Here is a 19,976-nt window from a genome sequence, read left to right on the forward strand (position 1 = left end):
AGGAAGGAAGGAAGGAAGGAAAGAAGGAAGGAAGGAAGGAAGGAAGGAAGGAAGGAAGGAAGGAAGGAAGGAAGGAAGGAAGGAAGGAGGGCAGGCTAGTAAACACAAATAAGTGGACAGCTTCTGGCCATCAGAATTTACCTTACTTTGGAGAGGTGAAGATGGAGAGGACACTTTGAGTTACCCAACTAGCTCTTTCTTTTGTCTTTTGATCTCTCTTCTTTCTTTAATTGAATGGCTGATAATAAGCCCAAGTCTCTTTTGCTCTTTGTTTGGGTTTAATGGCTCTGAGTGAGTGTAAATAGCAATTCTTTTCCATTATGCCCAGAAACTCAATGAGTCTTCCTTTCCCAAGCTGATACTTCTATGATGGTAAACTAGGTCATCTTTTGTCTCAGTTATTACCTAGCCATTAGTAAATGGGTGTTGCCTCAGAAAAACTAAGACCTGGGAAAGACCTTAATTTAAAAAGACTGAGATCACCCACTACATCCTGGGCTATTGCCAGTTGTCTTGACTTTTGTCTTACTATTGAATTCCTATGACTCTGGAGGAGAGGGTGAAGTGAATGGCTTTGTGCAACACTGCCTCACTGAAATCCAAATCACACACAAGTCAAGACATCACCTTTTTCATGTCACTGATCCTCTTCTGGGATAAAGGATGAACAACAATAATAATGACAGAGTGTGAGCTCCTTGAGAAGAGCAACTGCCTTACATTTCCTATGTCCCCTGATGCTTAACACAAAGCTTGGCACATAAAAAGTGCTTAATAAATGCTTTTTCATTCATTCATTCACTACCTTTCTGGTAATAAAACTTTAACAGTCTCCAGTAAGGCTCTGATTGGCCATAAAGACTCTGGGAGTTCTATTTCTTCTCAACTTTGGAAAAGAGAAAACTAATGCAATATAAAGATTGAAAGGTGTGAGGTTCCCCCCTTCCCCCATAGCAGAAGTTTGGAGGATCTCTTGACCTAAATAAATAAAATAGATACATAAACAAACAAATAAATAAAGTAAAAAATTTTTAAATCTGGCAATCCACATGGGAGGATAAGGACCAGACATATGATTACAGAGGGAAGTCTTTGGTGAGAAAATTGTCCCTGTTATTACAGACTGACATCTCTGAAACTGAGTGTGAGAGAGTTACCTACAGAGAGCCCTGAGAAGTTAAAATGCTTGCCTAGGGTGACACAGATTCTCTATTCACTACATCATGGAGCCTCTTAGGACCACATGGTAGAGAAAAAACTCTGTGTATTATACTATGAGAAATGTGGGGTAGAGGAAGGACTAGCAGGGGTGGGGAATCTGATACCTCAAAGCTACATGTGGCCCTAAGTGTGACCCTTTGACTGAATCCAAACTTCACAGAACAAATCCTCTTAATAAAAGGATTTGTTCAGTAAAACTTAGTCAAAAGGCCACCAACCAAGGACCTAGAAGGCCATTTGTGGCCTGGAGGCTGCAGGTTCCCCACCCCTGGACTAAGGTAAGTGTTAAATGACAAATAAATGGCAATAACAAGTCAGTTTGGGAGCCACACAGGTTTGAGATTATTAGGTGAGAACTCTCCAGTTTTTATTCCACCTCATTTTGCCATCGTGTGTTAAACTTTTCACCCTGAATTTGTGGAAGATGACAATGAAGAAACTGGACTGTGAAATTAGTAAATGATAAAATTGTTTTAAATAATGCCAGTGTTTGCCTTATGGAATGCTTTCAGCTTTCATTTATGAACAGAATGCTTCACTATCATTAATCAACTTACACAGCATCCCAGATTTAGATGTGTGTAAGTCTAGCATGGAGAGGGAAAACTTAACCAAGATAATTTTTAAGATCATGCTGAAATTTCTCATCCTTTTTCATATTGCCCTCTCTGCAGAATAATCCCATGAGAAAGATTTGAATCCTTTTTGATTGGTAAACTAGCACCTGGTGAAGTAGCATTCTGATTTGTGTGTAAATGCTTGGAGGAAATATCAAGGTGCTTGTGAAATTGTAAATATCATTAAATATTGTGTTCTTGGTGTAGGAGACCAATTACCTTACATTTCTTCTTTGTTTGGAAGGTAATGCTGTTTTATTTTCAAAATATGCCACATCTCTGAGTGTTTTGTATTTGTTTTTAGCTGCTGATGGTCCTAACAAGCCTGTGAGTGGGTTTGCAGAAGACAGTACCAACTGTGGGCTACTAGATTTCCAAGAGGCTGTATCACTAAAGGAACGGATGGCAATGTATCAAGCAGCTGTTTCCAGGGGTGACTGCAGCAGCAGCAGCAGCTTCTCTACTAATGTAAGGACTCACTCCATGACTTATCCTTATATATAGGAGCTGATGACTTCCTTTCCTATATTTTTTTTGTATTTTATAAAACAGGGGTAGGATTATAGGGACATCAATGCAGATTTAAAAGTTTTTTAAGTTTACTGAGGCTGACCTGTTCATTTTACATATGAAGAAAGTGAGTCCTGGCGAGATGAGGTGACCTACCCAGGTCACACAACTGGATTGTAAGTAGTAGGGGTGAAATTTGAACTCAGATCCTCCGATTCAAATCTAATTCTCTTTTCTACTTCACCTTTGTGACCTCTACTAATGTAAAAACATGAATTTGTGATAAATACTCTAGTTAGGAAAATGAGGAATTTATTTCCAATTTTAATAATTTGGGCTTGTATAGTACCTCATGTGGTCTCACAGAGATTTCATTTAAATTCCCTGGAAGTACAATTTCTTTTCTTTTCTCTTTATGCATGAAATCCATTAGGAGTAGCTTAATTAATGTAGAAATGAAAAAGATTAGCAATTTAGGTACCCTGCTAAACCAATTATGATCATAGGAAACTATGGGATTCACTACTACCACCGATATCTAGAACCAATGGCTAATAAAATCATATTCCAAAGGATGCTCTGGGTCCCCTCCTTGCTGGATGCTCATTCTAAGGGACTTGACACAAGTGGCATTTTAAAAGAGCAGAATGACAGAATAATGAAAAAAGTGTGTACTGTTTTATAATTATGTTGTCAGAACAAGCAAAATCATATATTCAATATCCCAGAATATTTTTAAGTATTAAATGTATCTTTATTTGGGGGAGAGGGAAAAGTAACATATTTGCTTATCAGGGGGGTATTTTTTTTTATAACAACCCTTAGCATTCTTCTTATGACTTTTTTTCCAGATAGATATTGAACATGTTAAACCTATTAATAACATCATGGTTCTGAATGAGACTTATTCTGCAAGCTTTGCATTCATATATGATATATTTATGAATAGATGTTTTTAGACATTAAATTATTGGAATTCTTAAATTGTCCATTAAATAATTGGCCTTTGCCTTTTGTCAGACTGCTTAGACAGCACCCCCTGCTGGATGCTGCTGCTGATAATAAAATTACTGAATGTTAATATTTTAATCTTTGAGAAGAAAATAGTCAATTAGCTAGTAGCCGTTTGGTAACTAGTGATTTTGCAGGGAAAAATTTTTTTTTTCCAGGAGACTCTTACCATGCTGAGGACAAGGCAGGAAATGTCATAGAACAAGCTAATATTAGGAAAATTATGGAACACCTATTCCTATAGTAATACAAATTTAATTTGACTAGATATGACTAGGTTTAGATTCAGAAGAGCTAATTTCAAATCCTGCCTCAGATAGTTACTAACTTTGTTGATATGTGCGAGTCCCATCATCTCTCTGAGAATCCGTTTCCTGATCTGTTAAGATGACTGCGTTGCACATGATGGCCTTTAAGGTCATTCCAGCTTTAAATTTATGATGCTATCATCCTATGACCCAACAATGTTAATTCAATTAGATACCAAGAATAAAACAAAACAAAACAAATAGGTCTTGCCTGCAAGGTGGTTGCATCCCATATACATCACATGTACACATAGATAAATACAAAATTTATACAAATTAATTCCTGGGTTGGTGGGAGTATCGACAAATGGGAGAATCAGGAAAGCTTCTCATCAAAGTGAGCTTATGCTCTAGTTTGACGTATACAGCTATCTGGTAAACTAACCCTTTTAGAATTCTTGGAACACTGTTGAATACTTCAGATGTGTTTTTCTCATGGTGTCCTAAAATACCTCATTTCTGTCATGCATATTTTAGCTTCACTCTCTTTATTTTGTGAGGGTTTCAAAGCCCTCACTTAAGTCCAATTCACTTGCATGTCATGGCCTCACCTCCCTAATGTCATGGTCCTCTTTGAGAAGGAAGGACAAACAGCAACAAATAGAAATAGTGAGAAGAATTATTCTAACATACCTTATCTGTGATTTTTGGAAAGTTAAGTGTCTCTGGATGTCAATTTCTTCATTTGTAAAATTAGGGAGTTTGACTAGATTACTTTTAAGGTCCCTTTCAAACCTCTATCTATGATCATAGGATAATCCTCTTTGGTAGAGAAGTGACAGAAAAAATGTAACAATAAAACATGTAATCTTTGCCTCCCCCTCCCTGACCCCATACACACAGATATACATGTAGTGTAAATGATAGCTAAAAAAAAAGTTTACTAATCACAAAATAAAAGTACTGATAAATACCTCCCCTCAGATTTCACAATTTAGTTGATAACAAGACAAATCTACAGACACAGTCTTTAGTAAATATAGTAGAAGTATCTACCAACACCATAAACATTCATATCTCTCTGGAAAGGCTTTCTCTTTTGCCATGTATCAGGAATTAAAAAACCATTTCTGGAGAAAACACTTGAGTAAATTGTTCCTTATAGACCCAGATTGTATTAAAACATAACCAATAGTGAAAATGTCCATGCAACTCCATTTAAACGGAGCCCAAGTCTGCTATTCCTCAGCACTGCCTCTTAATCTACTTTTCTTTAGATTGTTGTGGTGGTCCATCTTACTTGCTTTTTCTGGCTGTTTAAGTATAGATTTGTGTTAGATTTAATAGATCATTTGAGAACCACTGTCTAAAATGTTAGAAATTCCCTCCTTCCATTAATTTGCTTCTATCTACTTAATCAACAATTTTCTTTACCTTTGGCCTTAGGTGGTAACTGCTTAGTTCTAGATCTTGTTTATTCTTTTTTTTTTCCTTTTTCCGAGGGGTAAGGTAAGGCAAGTAGGGTTAAGTGACTTGCCCAAGGTCACACAGCTAGTTTTGTGTTAAGTGCCTGAGGCTGGATTTGAACTCAGGTCCTCCTGACTCCAGGTGCTCTATTCACTGAGCCATCTAGCTGCCCCTTGTTTATTCTTTTCTACCAGCTTTCCTTTTCCCATCAAGTAAAGTCTGACTTGTACCTTTTCAAAATCAAACTCTCACAGAAATTTTACAGTTAACTTATTAGCATAGAGCTAAATGTAGTTAATCAGCTGTGTCATCTCCAGAGCATTAGTTTCTTTGAATATCACAATGCAGAAAACAGATCTGAAGGCTCACAGGGCTTTCTTGCTTCTGAGGTGTGGTTGAAGAATAGATTAAGTCCAACTTTTATAAGTGTGTTAATAGTCTTTTAATTTTAAAGAGTTGTAGTGGAACCCCCTTAGAAAGGACTCTTTCAAGGATTTGAAAAGTGAAATGAAATGCTTTTAGCAAACTGAAATTGCCATTTTCAGAATTACCCCTAAATGGAAAGAAGCAAATTGAATTCACACACACACACACACACACACACAAGACTGGTATAGATTAATTAGCTTTAACCCTGATAGAATAGGACACTAAATAAAACCTTGGTATAGTCCTCATGTGGGCCAGTCAATGTCATTCTGTCTTGTAGACTTCTACCAGAGGCCAGTCATATTATAGATATGTATTATTAGCCTTAAAACAGATTAACTATTAAAATATAATTGAATCAGATTGAAATCATAATAATTACTGAAAATAACAACTGAAATCCTAAGTAGTTTGGTACAGGGGAAAGAGCACTGGCTATGTATGGGCTTGAAGACCTGGGTTCAGATTGAATCTCTGATACTTAATTCCTATATGACCTGGGACAAGGCTTCTTAGCGTTAATACCCTCTTGCATAAAATGAAGGGATTAGACTAGACAACCCTTGAGGGCTCTTCCTGCTGCACCTGTATGATTCCATGAGCCTTACTGATAATGGTTCTGGAGCTTCATTTTGAAATGCAAAATAGTGCACTATTATCAAATGCAGGTGATTTTAACTGTATGTATTTGTTTATAGATGCACAGAGGCATTGTGTTGTTATGAATAGAGAGCTAGACTCACAGCCAGGAGACCTGGGGCTCAAGTATCACCTTTACTACATATTTTAGTTGGTCATTTATTCTCCCACTACTATCCAGACAACTCTAAAAGTATAAATTGCAGAGAAGGTTCCAACCTGCATTGGCTACAGATGTTTCTGATCCTGAAAGTTCCTTTTATCAATAGAAACCACAAGTCTAGCCCATTTCTTTATTTTTGCTAAACTATTTTTTTTAAGTTATCGAGTGTTTTCCCCCCTCTCTCTTTTTTTCCTCCCAAAGAAACTGGGGGTGGGGGAGTGGGCACCTTGTAAGAAATAAGCATAATCAAACAAAATGAGTTCTTATATTACACATTTCCAAAAATGTGTCTCATTCTGCATATTAGTCCACCTTTCTTTAAGGAGGTGGGAAATTAGTCATCAGTACTCTGAATCATGGTTGATCATTGCATGGATCAGAGTTCTGGAGTTTTTCAAAGTTTTCAGAAATATATCTTTTGTGTATTTTTTTGATGTGGTGGAGGGGCAGTTGCAGGGACAGTGTAAATACCCTAATTCCCCAAGCAGAATGCTGTTAGAAGGAAATATGAGTAGTTTTCAATTCCATTTTGTTATTGAAAAGATAACCTGCTCACCAACGCATCTCAGATTCCTTGACAATTTTTTTTTTTAAGCAATCGGGGTTAAGTAACTTGCTCAAGGTTACACAGCCAGTTATTTCTGGGTATGGTGCTAAGTGTCTGAGCCCGGATTCGATCCCCAGGTCATCCCAACACTGGAGCCGGTGCTCTTGCTCGCTGTGCTACCTGACCACCCCTACCCTGACAATTTTTGCAATGAGCAAATGACCAGTCACTAGTTGAACTCATCTGACCAATTTGCATATGGCTTGTTGTATAGTTACAACCACTTGTTATAGTTATTCAAAATAACAGACTTCTTATTATCATATTTGCATTTATTTGTTCAGTGTAATACATCTATGCTATAGGTATGTAATGCACCCAGGTTGGGTGGGATTAAGGGTCAAGAAAGATAGCTTGTTGGCATATTCTCTTTCTTGGACTGATGATACCAATATACAAAAAGGGATGTGGAACTTTTTCATTACTTTATAATGCATATTAAGTAACACTAGATAATGCTTTCTTTTATTTGTTATTTTTTTAATGCTTTCTTTTAAACAAAAGCTGATAAAGTAGATAGAATGTGGAGCCAGGATTAGGACCTGACCTTTGTTGGCATAAACTGTGCCTTTACACTGATCAAAATAAATAAATAGCATATGCTAATTATTTGAGGACTGCCAGTTTTTAGGTAAGCTTACTTTTAAGGATAAGATATCTAAGCAATATTAATTAGTTGACTAAAGACCTTACTTTAATAAAGGCATTGGATTTTAAAGTCAGGGAACTGGATCAGACTGAATGCTCATATGAAAAGAGTAAATGATTGTGCATGGGTGCCAAGGGAAGGGGGAGAAGTTTTAGTATTCTCCTAACACATATTTCCAGACCCAAAGACCAGTTTATTTTCCTAGTTAATTATGCAAACTCAGGAGAAAAGAGGTTATGAAGCAAGACAGAGAGTAAATCATAGGGAAAAGGAAAAGCTGAGCAGGTTGGGAGGAAGGGATAGTATATCTGTTCTTGGTCACAGTGTTCAGTCCTTGAAGGCAGAATAGTACAAAGGACTTGTACCACATGCACTGAACTTGGATTTAAGAAGTCTTGAATTTGACACCTGCTTGAGACACTTGCCAGTGATGTAACCCTGGGCAACTCACTCAACCTCTCAAATACCTCAGTTTCCTCATCTGTAATTGTATCTACTGACCTCTAAGAATCTTCTCAGCTGTGAATCTGTGGTCCTATACAGATCTTTACAAGGACCAATGAAATTGAATTAATTAGGCTAACTTCCTGCTGAATGAGGAATAGAACTATACCAAATATTTACATTGAAGACACAACGAGTTATTGTCTCCCCCTGGGGCTGTGAATACAAGTGAACCCAATGATTTACATTTATTATGTATGCTTACAACTTTTCAGTATTCTTTTCCCTGCTTAACTGAGTACCAGACTGGGTTTACCATACACTGACTCTAATTTACACTGGTAAACTTTCAGATCTGGAAAAACTTGTGTCAGCTAGTTGTACATCCTACGTGTATCTCCACTCTGTTCTGGTACTCTTGGCTCACATTTCAAGTTCCTTGACCATCATCAAGACCTCACTGACTTCCAGGAAATATATCATGACCTTCTTAGGACTTATTCAACTGAAAGTCATAATGCATTCTAGGACTGAAAACACACTGTGCCCTTGAGTGTGCCAAATGAAAATCTCAGAAATCAAAATCACCAGCTCATTTTTTTGTATTCTCTTAGTCTCCTAAGGTTGTATAAATAGGTATATATTATATATAAATATATATATATATAATTAAATATACAAATATATATTTGCATAAATATATAAATACTCCCTAGTATGCCAATCTTTCTTCAATGCTCTTGAAAAGTTAGCCATCTTACCCCTATAATTCTGTCACAAGTTACTTCACTAGAAGTGCACGAAGTCATCAAGAGAAAAAGAGATGGCCATGGGCCTGAGTCCATGTCAGCCATGGGCATGGTAGCCCCTGTGTCTTCTTATTCTTCTACAAAGTAGGGGAGATTCTGGAACTCCAAAGGCAGTTAATACTTATAAATCCTCAGTCTTTTAAATGAATCAGGTAATAATCTCGTAGTGAGTCAGCAAGGTTTTGACAACTAATCTTCATAATTTACTCCCCATAAAGATGTTTGGGCCTTTGATGGCAATCTCACTGAGGGTTAGTTTTATAATTAAATCCATTACTCTAATGCCTACTAGTTTGCATACTACTGTTAGAATGTTTTCTAACATCTTCTAATATTCATTTAGACATTAAAATGCATCTTGTGGGGAGTCAACTAAATATTCTTAGCATTCCTTTAACTATCAAATGTCTTAATAAATGAGAAAAACATAGCAGGGAGACTACTTCAATCAGCGTCTTAGATAAGAGCCTATGAACTAATGGCATGTTTTAACACTTTAATAAACAGCCCATAAATAATTGGTATCACCTAATGAAAAGGAGAAGCAGCTATGATCTAGTGGACACATGGAAAATCTTGGAGTCATGAAGACCTAGGTTCAAGTATTACCTCTGATTTTAGCAGTGTGATCAGAAATCATTTAATCATTTTTAAATCACATCATTTAATCTTTCAACCATCCCCACCCCCACAATTTTTTACTCTAAGTTACAGATGAATTATCGATCTTTTTCCTACATTGATGGAATCATAGGTCCAGACTGATTCTACTATCCTCAAAAAAAAAAAAAAAGCATGAGAATGCCTTCCAAAATTAAGATTTTCAGGTTTTTTTCTTTCCTTTTTTTCTTGTATCACTGTAGATGATGGAGGAGTCTGAGACTCGGACAGTGCCTGGTGGCTTAGCCAGGGTGAAGAAACAATTTGAAAGAGATGAAATTGCCTCTTCACATAATACTTTTTCTCAGTACCAGCACCAGCAACGATTTGATCAGGTAATACCATTCTGGATGATGAAACTGTCTGGGCAACTTTGGGGTGAAATACTCTTATTCACATTCTTCATAAGAATCCTCAGGGATTAAAGAATTAACTTTGCTGAAGGTTATGCTCTCTTCCATCTTTCACTCATTAACATTAGTTTCTCATCATCAAAACTTGTAATTTATTTTTTAGAATTATGCCAGAAGATCAATTTATTTTTTAATGGAAATTTTGTACTGGCTTTTTACAGGATTAAGTTTTCTGGATGTAGCATTAAGCACCCTGTGCATTCATTAGCCAATCCTAGATTTAGAGGTGAAAATAACTCAGAGACCATCTATTTCATTCAATTTATCAATATTTACTTAATATCACCTTTGTGTGGAACACTGTGCTAGCACTGAGGAAGATGTGGTCCTTGTCCTCATGAAGCATGTCTTCTTAACAGATAGAACAAGACTTTCATCTGCCATTGAACAGACACCACAGAACTTATAGAAAGGAGGGAAAAATCCTAATTGAGGCACAGTTTCTGGGTCATAATTCACCATGGCATTACCTGGTGTCAATATCAAATCCACAAAACTTAAAAGGATCTTAAACTATTCACTTTAAGGACCTTGATATTTTCCTAGTGTTAAATTTCATCAATTTCTTTTTTTTTTTTTGCTTTTTGGAGGGAAGTTGGGGTTAAGTGACTTGTCCAAGGTCACATGGCTTGTTTTTGTGTTAAGTGTCTGAGGCCAGATTTGAACTCAGGTCCTCCTGACTTCAGGGCCAGTGTTCTATTCACTGTGCCACCTAGCCGCCCCTATCAATTTCTTTAAACAGATTAAAAAGTATGGTATACAGTCACTAAAATCACAGAATGTTATTTCTAAGTGTTTTGTATAGAGGGTGGTTTTGCATTTCATTACTTCATTATTGTAGATCATGAAAAAAATCAGTGCAGGAGATAATGATTTTCAAATTACATGAGGGTTTGTGCAATAACACTCATCACATTATATATCACACTATGAAAAATGGTAATTACATGGTGAACAGCTACACTTTATCTAATACTCTCTATCTGGAAGATGATACATAGAGATGAGCTTCAAATTTTGTAGCAGGACATAAAAGGGACAGTTGAAAGGTTGCATGTGGTCACAGTTAAATTAGAAGGTATCCTTTTATAAGTTCCTTACCCTATTTCTTTCTATTACAATGGAATCCATAATATTAATGAACAAAAGGTAATGCCAATAACTTTACATGGGTTTATAATACCTGCTAAATTCCACAAGAATTCAAGAATCATAGGATCATAAGTTTAGAGCTAGAAAAAAATCTTGTTAGGAAAAGTGACTCAATGCAAGATGAATCAATTAAAAATATAATATTCTATTAGTCAACATTTTTTATTTTTTAATTTTTAGTTTTCAACATTCACTTATATAAGATTTTGAATTTTAAATTTTCCTTCTTCCTCACCTCCTTCCTCCCCAAGATGACTTGCAATCTGATATAAGCTATATATATACACACACACACACACAATTATATTGCACATATTTCCACATTAGTCATGTTGTAAAAGAAGAATCAGAACAAAAGGGAAAAAACAAGAGAGAAAAAAAAAGAATATAGTATGTTTCAGTTTGCATTCAAACTCCATAGTTCTTTCTCTGAATATGGATAGCATTTTCCTTCATGGGTCTTTTAGAATTGTCTTAGATCATTGCATTGCTCAGAAGAACTAAGTTTATCAAAGTTGGTCACCGTACAATGTTGTTGTTACTGTGTACAATGTTCTTCTGCTTCTGCTTACTTCACTCAGCATCTGTTCATGTAAGTCTTTCCATGTTTTTTTTTAAATCTACCTGCTCATCATTTCTTATAGCACAATAGTATTTTATCACATTCATATTCCACAACTTGTTCAGCTATTCCTCAATTGATGGGCATCCTCTCAATTTACAATTCTTTGCCACCACAAAAATAGCTGCAATAAATAGTTTTGTGGGTCCTTTTCCCTTTTTGATGATCTCTTTGGGATACAGACTTAGTATTGGTATTGTTGGATCAAAGGCTATGCATGGTTTTATAACACTTCGAGCATATCAGCATTTTTTAAGATGCCCACTCTAGGCAGAGTTCTGTAGAGTGGTATGAAAGAAACAGAAGATGCAATTGAATGGCCTTGACAATTGGATGGCTTTTTCTTTATACTTTTTTTTTTTCCTGCAAAGTCTTAGTGAATGTGACAATCAAAGAAGATCTGGTCAAACCCTAGTCCAGAGGTAGAAAATACACTAATATTTGAACTCAACTCTTAAGAAAACAGCAAGAAAGGGCGACTGGGTGGTGCAGTGAATAAAGTGCCAGCCCTGGAGTCAGGAGGAGCGAGTTCGGTTCCGGCCTCAGACACTTAACACCCACACACACACACAAAAACTAGCTATGTAACCTTGGGCAAGTTACTTAACCCCAATTGCCCTCCAAAATGCAAAAAAAAGAAAAGAAAAGAAAACAGAAGAAAAAAGCAACTGATTTTCATATTCTATGTTGCCTTTTTTTTAAGTGCTTTTGCTTTTTAGTGGTGATAGAGTAAGGTAAGATCTGTTATCTGTCATGGAGGAAGCTAGCTAATTCTATTTAAGTTGTTTCTGCTCTGATTTCAGATTCACTCTTTCTGTTTAAAGTATTTGAAGAAAATTTCTCTGCCAGATCTGCTTCTTTCTGATTGGACATTCAATATTTTAAATTCCCTTAATATCTAATTAATTTGTGATACCAGATATGGAAAACATTCAGTTTGTTGACATAGAGTAATTAATATTAATTGGAAAGTCAGGATTAATTAGAGTTAAAAGCAAGAACATTTGTTTTGGATTTCTGACAATATTTAATGTCACAATTAGTAATAATTTCATAAGTTATAATAATTAAATCCAATCTGCCTCTTTCCTTTCTAATGTATTGAAGTCAGATGTTTTCAGGGTAATTAGCTAACTATTTTGTAAACACATGACTAGGAGATCAGCTATGGGTCTAAACAAGTTTAGAAAATTAATCTACCTTCAAGCCTAAAGATGTTTTCAGCTTGCAGATGGGTTAAACAATTTTCAAATACCTGAAATGGACTGCATAAGAGAGGAAAATTTTAATGTGCCTGACTTTTCAATCTTTGGAAACTATCCCTTACTTTGCAGGCATTTGTAATCCCCTATAAATAGCATTTATCTAAGTCCTCCTGAATAATTTGTAACACTGACTGTGTGTGTGTGTGTGTGTACATATAAACATATACACACATGTGCACTTGTTTAAGAAATTGACTTTTCTTGGTAAATCCATTCAACTCAACTCAACAAACAGTGTACTGAACATATGGAGACATACATCAAATAGACCGAGACCTCATGGAGCTTGGATTCTACTGGAGAGATACAACATGAACTTATAGATTTAGATCTGTGGAGGATCTTAAAGGCAATCTAATTCAACCCTCTCATAATATAGAATCTCCTGTTATCCAGAAATGTTCAATGACTTGTCCAAAATCAGATAGATAGGAAGTGGGAGAGAGAAATTTTGAACCTAGGACTTCTGACTTAGATCCAAGGCTCTTTCCAGCAATGCTCTTTCCATGTAAGCAAACACAATGTAATACCAATTAGTTTCAAGAGGGAGAGAATGCTAACAACTGGGTGAAAGACTTCCTGTAAGAGGCAGCACCCGAATTAAACTTTGAAGAAAGCAAATTCTAAACAGTTTAATCCATTATATTTAAATCAAGGCCTCTATTTGTAAGTCTCCAGCCAGGACTAATAAAAACTCCATGAGCCTCCTTCCTGACCTTGTGCAGAACTTCAGTATCCCAGTCCTGGATGTTCATTAGCATAAGTAGGCTCCAAAAGGCTGTGATGAACAATGCCTTTGAAAGGCTTACTCAGAGAATTTTCTTGAAGCCCTCAGATCAACCAGGCTCAAGTTGAGGGAAAATAAAAGGTTTTGTCAGTACCAGACAGTGTCATATGTGTACAGGGGATGTTTCTTTGCTCCACTCCAAAAATTGTACCAAAGTGGGTCTGAGATGCACGCTGAAGTATTATTTTAGAATAAATGTGTTACTGGGACAAAGCTGTCACCACTTCATCCTCTGTTTAATTTTCTCTCATTCATATGATGTTTTCCCCTGACTTTTTGGAAACTTACTTAGGTACATGGCAGATTCTCACATTCAAGATTTGACATTCAGCTTCTCAAGTGATGTCTTCCTTACTGTTTTTTCCCAAACCTTTATGCAAATAAGAAGGAAGGCTTTGCTTATACATTTTGACATCCTGGAAGCAAATTTTCCCTTATTTTTTTCCCCAAAGAGGTAAAGCAGGAAAGAACAGATGGGACTCCAAAGAAAATTTGGATATGTTCAGGCATTTGGGTGCAAAGCTCAGCTTAGGCAGTTGCTTTCTTATGAAAATTGCTTCCCTGACTGCATGTCAGGAGTCTGACCTTCGCTCCCTGTTGCCATTTCTGATGTGCAGCCAGTGGGGAGTTGCCTGACAGTATGTGTTTTTATACATACATCTGCTGCTGCAGAAATACTAATGTAAACATTAGCACTTGGTAAGATTATGTGGATTTGGTACAATCCCCAGAGGATTTTAGGTCAATAGAAAATAATTTTGACAGTTTGTGACAGATATAATTTGGCATCTGCATGTTGCAGACTCTTCAAAGGTGACCCATAAAATACTTTTTGGCAAACAATATTTTTTAAACCCTAAATGCCCTCCCACCCCCACCACATGGCATGCGAGCCTTTTAAATTTAACCTTTTTCAATTAAGATGGGTCCCCTTTTGCCCTAACTCTCCCCAGGTTCCCCCACAATCCTTATCAAATTATAGGTGGCTTTTAGTCACCTCTACCATATATTACTCAGATCTTCCTCAACTAATTCTATAAATTAGACCAAAAAGGATTCAGAGATTATTTTCTTAATGTATACTACATGTTAAATTTCTACTTTAATTTAGAACAACTTCTTCCTCCCATAGAACAGAGATGGCATAATAACTTAGGTACAGTATATACATTTTTTATCATATGATATGTTAGCAAAAACAAAATTATAAAAAAGGGGGAAAAAGACTACACCTTATGTCTACCTTAAGTCTGCCCTTCTTCCCCAAATTATGTAATCATCAGCAATAGTCTTATGCTATTTTAGGAGATCTTAAAGGTGGTCATACATGCTAAAGGATTTTAGCTCTTCTGGAGTATTTAATCATTTTAGTTCAGTTTTCAAAGATGCATTTGAAGGTCACCTTTCAAGGGAAGTGTTCTACAGTCCAGCTCTCAGAAATGTCAGAAGGTAAGCAAGGACCTCCTGGAACGTATGAATGAAAGAATATGTATGAGAGGCAATTTGACAGTGCATTTGGGAGCTTTAGAGTGCTATTATGAATACAGGGAGGGGGAAGGGGAGGGTATTTGGAGAAAGGAGAAAATGGATAATATGGCATTTGGATATGAGAACTACTTTACTTGGAATTTTTTTTAGTCTGGCTACACTATGTAAGAAAATAGTAAAATTAATATATGAATCATGGCAAACATAAGAGAAAAGGTGAGTATCATTTAAATAAACAAGAAATAGTGTTAAGCTACATTGCTTTTTTTTTCCTTTCAGTTCCAAGAAATTATAGTTTCTCAGCATGATTTCTTAGATGCACCGAGGGTATTGGTAGGGGCAGAAGAGAGCCCACTGGTTCCTGAAATTGATACAATGAACATACATACTCTTTTTTTTTCAGCTTCTAAGAAAAAACTCTGGAAGCTATTCAACAATATGTTGCCATCAATATCAGGGGAGTCTTTCTAAAGTACCTACTATGTACAGGGCACTGTGCTAGCAATACAAAATTAAAAGGGAAACTAATCGCCCAGCTGGAGCAGCTGACTTTCTGCTTGTTGGAAGTATTTTGGGGAAGTATTTATAGATATAAATAAAGTCTCATAATATCCTCACTTGGGAGGGTATTTATCACTTTTTTAAAAGGGGCAGAGAGGGAATAGGAGAAAGAGAGAAGAAAAAAGAGGCTAAGATCATCTAAATCATAAGTAAGACCTGTCTGTCATTCCATTCCATATGACCCAGAATAATAGGAGATGTGAATCTGTGCTGTCCCTAACTTTGAGAGAGGGGAAATAAGGATTAAGGTGAGATAGGAGGTATCATCAGCTTCCCCAGCCTCACATAGCCCATAGAGCCAATCTCTCTCTCTCATAACTATAAATCTAGGTTTCAGATTTCCCTTAGCTACAATGTGCCAGAGGCTGTTCACCTAGGAAGCTGTTTGGGGAAAGATGACAATTTTGACTACAGAATTTTCTCCTAAAACTAATCCCCCATATAAGATGAGACACCACTTTATTTTTAGAAAAAGGGGGTCCGTTTTTTGCAGGAAACCATTGTCATCTGTCAAAGGAGAAAGACTCTGAGCAGATTTTTTTTTTAAGTTTCAAGCACTGAAACTTAATGCAATCAACATTTCTTATGCACCATGTTGGGCATTGGGAACTTATCTGGTTAGTGGGACAGATACAGAAACAAGTATGGCACAAATCCTGCCTTCAAGGAGTTCACAGTCTACTAGTCAAAGATGGCAGATAGAGATACTTAATTCTTCTTAACAACATGCTTTCAGTATTAAACTATAGTAGGAATATTTGGCTACTTCTCTTTCCCAGACCCAAAGGCCCACTACTTTTTCTCTTCAGATTTTCAGTCAGTGACTTTTAGGTACATTTAGGTAAAAAGTGCACAGTAAGATTTACTTTTCATTAATGCAGGCTGTAATCTCAAAGACCTAGGGACTTAAAGGTGATGAGCTCTGCCAATTATAGTTCATACTGTGAAATCAGTAAAAAAAAAAAAAACAGCATTTAGTGGACTAGAAATCTCAATTAACCACAATGCCCCATTCCTGAATGATGCTAATAACAGAATTTGTTATATTGTGGTACTTTGGGTTTCTTTCTCAGCTCGGTTAAATGTGGTAGATATGCATGAAATGCCTTCTCTGTGCAAGATACTGGGTAAGACACTGGGGATAGGAAGACAGATAAGGCACAGATTCTGCTCTCAGGAAGTTTATAATCTAATGGGGTGGTGAGAAACATATACACAAATAACTAATATAAGAGAGTGCTTAGGCAAAGTGTAATGAGAAGTTAGAGAAAGGAGAAAAGCTAACATCTAAGATGAGGCTTGAGTAGAGTTACCCACTTTAGCAGATAGAGAGAAGGTGGGAGAACCACAGCATAGGTCATAGAAAGGTATCAAGATGGGCAGCATCATGGCCCAGTGAAAAGAACACTGAGTTTGGAGTCATTAGACATTGGTTCAAATCCCAGTTCTGCCACTCAGACAAAATCTAAGTTCACACAGATCTTAACAAGTAAAATATTTTAAAATGCATTTAAAAAAAATTTTCAGTTCTAAATTCTTTCCCTTTCTCCTTCCCACCCCTCCACACCGATTGTGAAGGTAAGCACTATGAGATCAATTATACAAGTGAAGTCATTCAAAACATATTTCCATATTAGCCAAACATAAAATCTTGACTTCTACAGATCTTGGTTTCCTTTTCTGTGAAATGAGATAGTTGACTTCTAAGGTTCCTTGTAACTCTAAATTCATGTTCCTGAAGGGATAGAATGAGAACAGGTAATTAAAGTATGTGAAGGAAAATATTATGAAATAAGACCCAGAGTGTAGTTTGAACTAGGTTGTGGAGATCCTTGAATGCCAGGATCAGGAATTCACACTATATATGGATATCAATGGAAAGTTTTTCAGTTGAAAAATGAAATGTCCAGACTTTATTTAAAAGATGATGTAGCTATTAGTAGAAGTTACTCAGTTACCTATTTTCTCCAGTGTTGGTTTCTCAATTAAAAAAATTACATTTTAAGATTTACAAAGTGCATTCCTAGAGTAATTCAACAGAAATCATGATACAGTCTTTGCAGATTTACTTCGAGGACATTTCTTCTGTTTGTGTTTACTTTTTTAAAATGGTTCAAAGTTTTATGGCCCTGGCATATTAAAGCTGAACTTCACACCAATGAATGGAGACTTGGAATTTATTGGAATATATTGAATATTTGTTTATTAATCAGTCACAAATTTACCTCCATCTAGAATCTTTATCAGATTCAAAAGAAAATGGCAATACAAAAAGCCCATGGAAGTGATTGGACTTGGACTAGCAGTGATTCATTTGGTTTATTTTCTGATACCCTAATTAATGCTATTTTCAAGTTAATGCTCTATCTATTTTCAGTTCAGTTCTCTTTGTACCTGGAAAGTCATATTTTGTGATGATAGAAGTCAAAATAATCTTACATCTCTCTCTTCTCCTGAAATAACAAAAGAAAAAAATGATTCTACTTTACATAGGAATGACACCCTGACTTCCTGACTCCCTATAGATATTTTATTCCTATATTTCTTTTTCAAACATGTAGGGATCCAGCATCTAAAGAATGAATGGAACTGGAAGCATGTCCCGAAACACATCATAAAAATGCACATATCCCAGCTAATAACCAACACTGAACAATTATCTGCAGCAGGGAGTAAGGGTAAACCAATTCAAGAATTAATGGCTCATCTATGCAATATCAAGGCATAACATATATTTTAAGTTCAGGAGCCCACCTTGATTAGGAGCACTGTGACCATAAATAAATTAGAATGCATTTCACTTTCCATATTTCTTTTCTTATCATGAAATTGGTTTCAGTGAGTATTTTCCTGTATTAATACCTCTAAACTTAAGATTGTTTAAACTAATAAGAGATTGGTCTTCATAATAGAAGTATAAATAGTATATTCTTTCATAGATATACTACCTTTTCACCTATGCAGTGAGCATAGGTCCACTATTCATTTTTCATGTGTGTATAATTATATGTATGCATGAACATATAATATATATGAAAAACATATTTGTTTATATATAATTGATAAAGTAGCAAATTGTGCTAACATTTACATTCCCCTTTTCAATCTAACTATATTTTAGCCATTCTAACAACAGTGTATTCAACCACCTCTCCACAAAGATCTTTATACTTTACATCTCTAATTCTAACATTTATTTTTAAATAGTATTTATTTTTTCCCAATTACATGTCAAGAAAATATTTAGCATTCATTTTGAATTCAAAATTTTTTTCCTTCCCTACCCTCCATTCTCCCTAAAATGGTAGGTGATTTGATTTAGGTTATACAGGTGCTGTGATAAAAAAACATATTTCTATAATAGTCACAGTTGTAAAAGAAGAAACAGATCAAAAGGGAACAAAACACAAAAAAGAATAAAACAAGTGAAAAAAGTATGCTTCAATATGTATTCAGAGTCTATCAGTTCTTTACTCTAGTTGTGGATAGTATTTTCCTTGGTGAATCCTTTGTATTTGTCTTGTATCATTGTGTTGCTGAAAAGAGCTGAGTCATTCATAGCTGATCATCACACAATGTTGCTGATACTGGAAAAAATATTTTCCTAGTTCAGCTCATTTCATTTTGCATCAGTTCATACCAGACTTTCCAGGTTTTTCAGAAATCTTCCTATTCATCATTTCTTATTGCACAATAGTATACCATTACATTCATATACCACAGTTTGTTCAGCTATTTGACAATTAATGGGCATTCCCTCAGTTTCCAATATTTTACTACCACAATAAAAGCTGCTATAAATATTTTTTATACATGTAGGTCCTTTTCCCTTTTTTAATGATCTCGTTAGGATACAGACCTAGTAGTGGTATTGCTAGGTCAAACAGTATGAACAGTTTGGTTGCCCTTTGGGCATAGTTCCAAATTGTTCTCCAGAATGATTGGATCAGTTTACAACTCCACCAACAGTGCATCTGTGTCTCAATTTTCCCATATCCTCTCCAAAATTTACCATTTTCTCTTTTTGTCTTATTAGCAAATCTGGTAGGTGATGTCTCAGAATTGTTTTAATTTGCATTTCTCTAATCAAAAGTGATTTAGAGCACTTCTTCATATGCCTAGAGATAGCTTTGATTTCTTCGCCTGAAAACTACTTGTTCATATCCTTTGACCATTTATCAATCACGGAATGGCTTGTATTCTTACAAATTTGA

The 19,976-nt window shown here is 35.8% G+C and overlaps 1 protein-coding gene across 5 annotated transcripts in view; it reads left to right on the top strand.

Moving 5' to 3' along the window:
• Positions 1-19,976, top strand: part of XIRP2 (xin actin binding repeat containing 2) — a 421,126-nt gene that overhangs the window by 353,009 nt on the left and 48,141 nt on the right. For all 5 annotated transcript variants that reach the window (XM_069079909.1, XM_069079910.1, XM_069079913.1 and 2 more), the window contains 2 exons: positions 2,143-2,306; positions 9,678-9,809. In XM_069079909.1, coding sequence (XP_068936010.1) covers positions 2,143-2,306; positions 9,678-9,809 — 296 coding nt within the window. The remainder of the gene's footprint in view (positions 1-2,142; positions 2,307-9,677; positions 9,810-19,976) is intronic.

This window comes from Petaurus breviceps, unplaced genomic scaffold, assembly GCF_028583685.1.
Source record: "Petaurus breviceps papuanus isolate PSGF00001 unplaced genomic scaffold, PetGlider_PUasm1.0 91133, whole genome shotgun sequence".
NCBI lineage: Eukaryota > Metazoa > Chordata > Mammalia > Diprotodontia > Petauridae > Petaurus > Petaurus breviceps.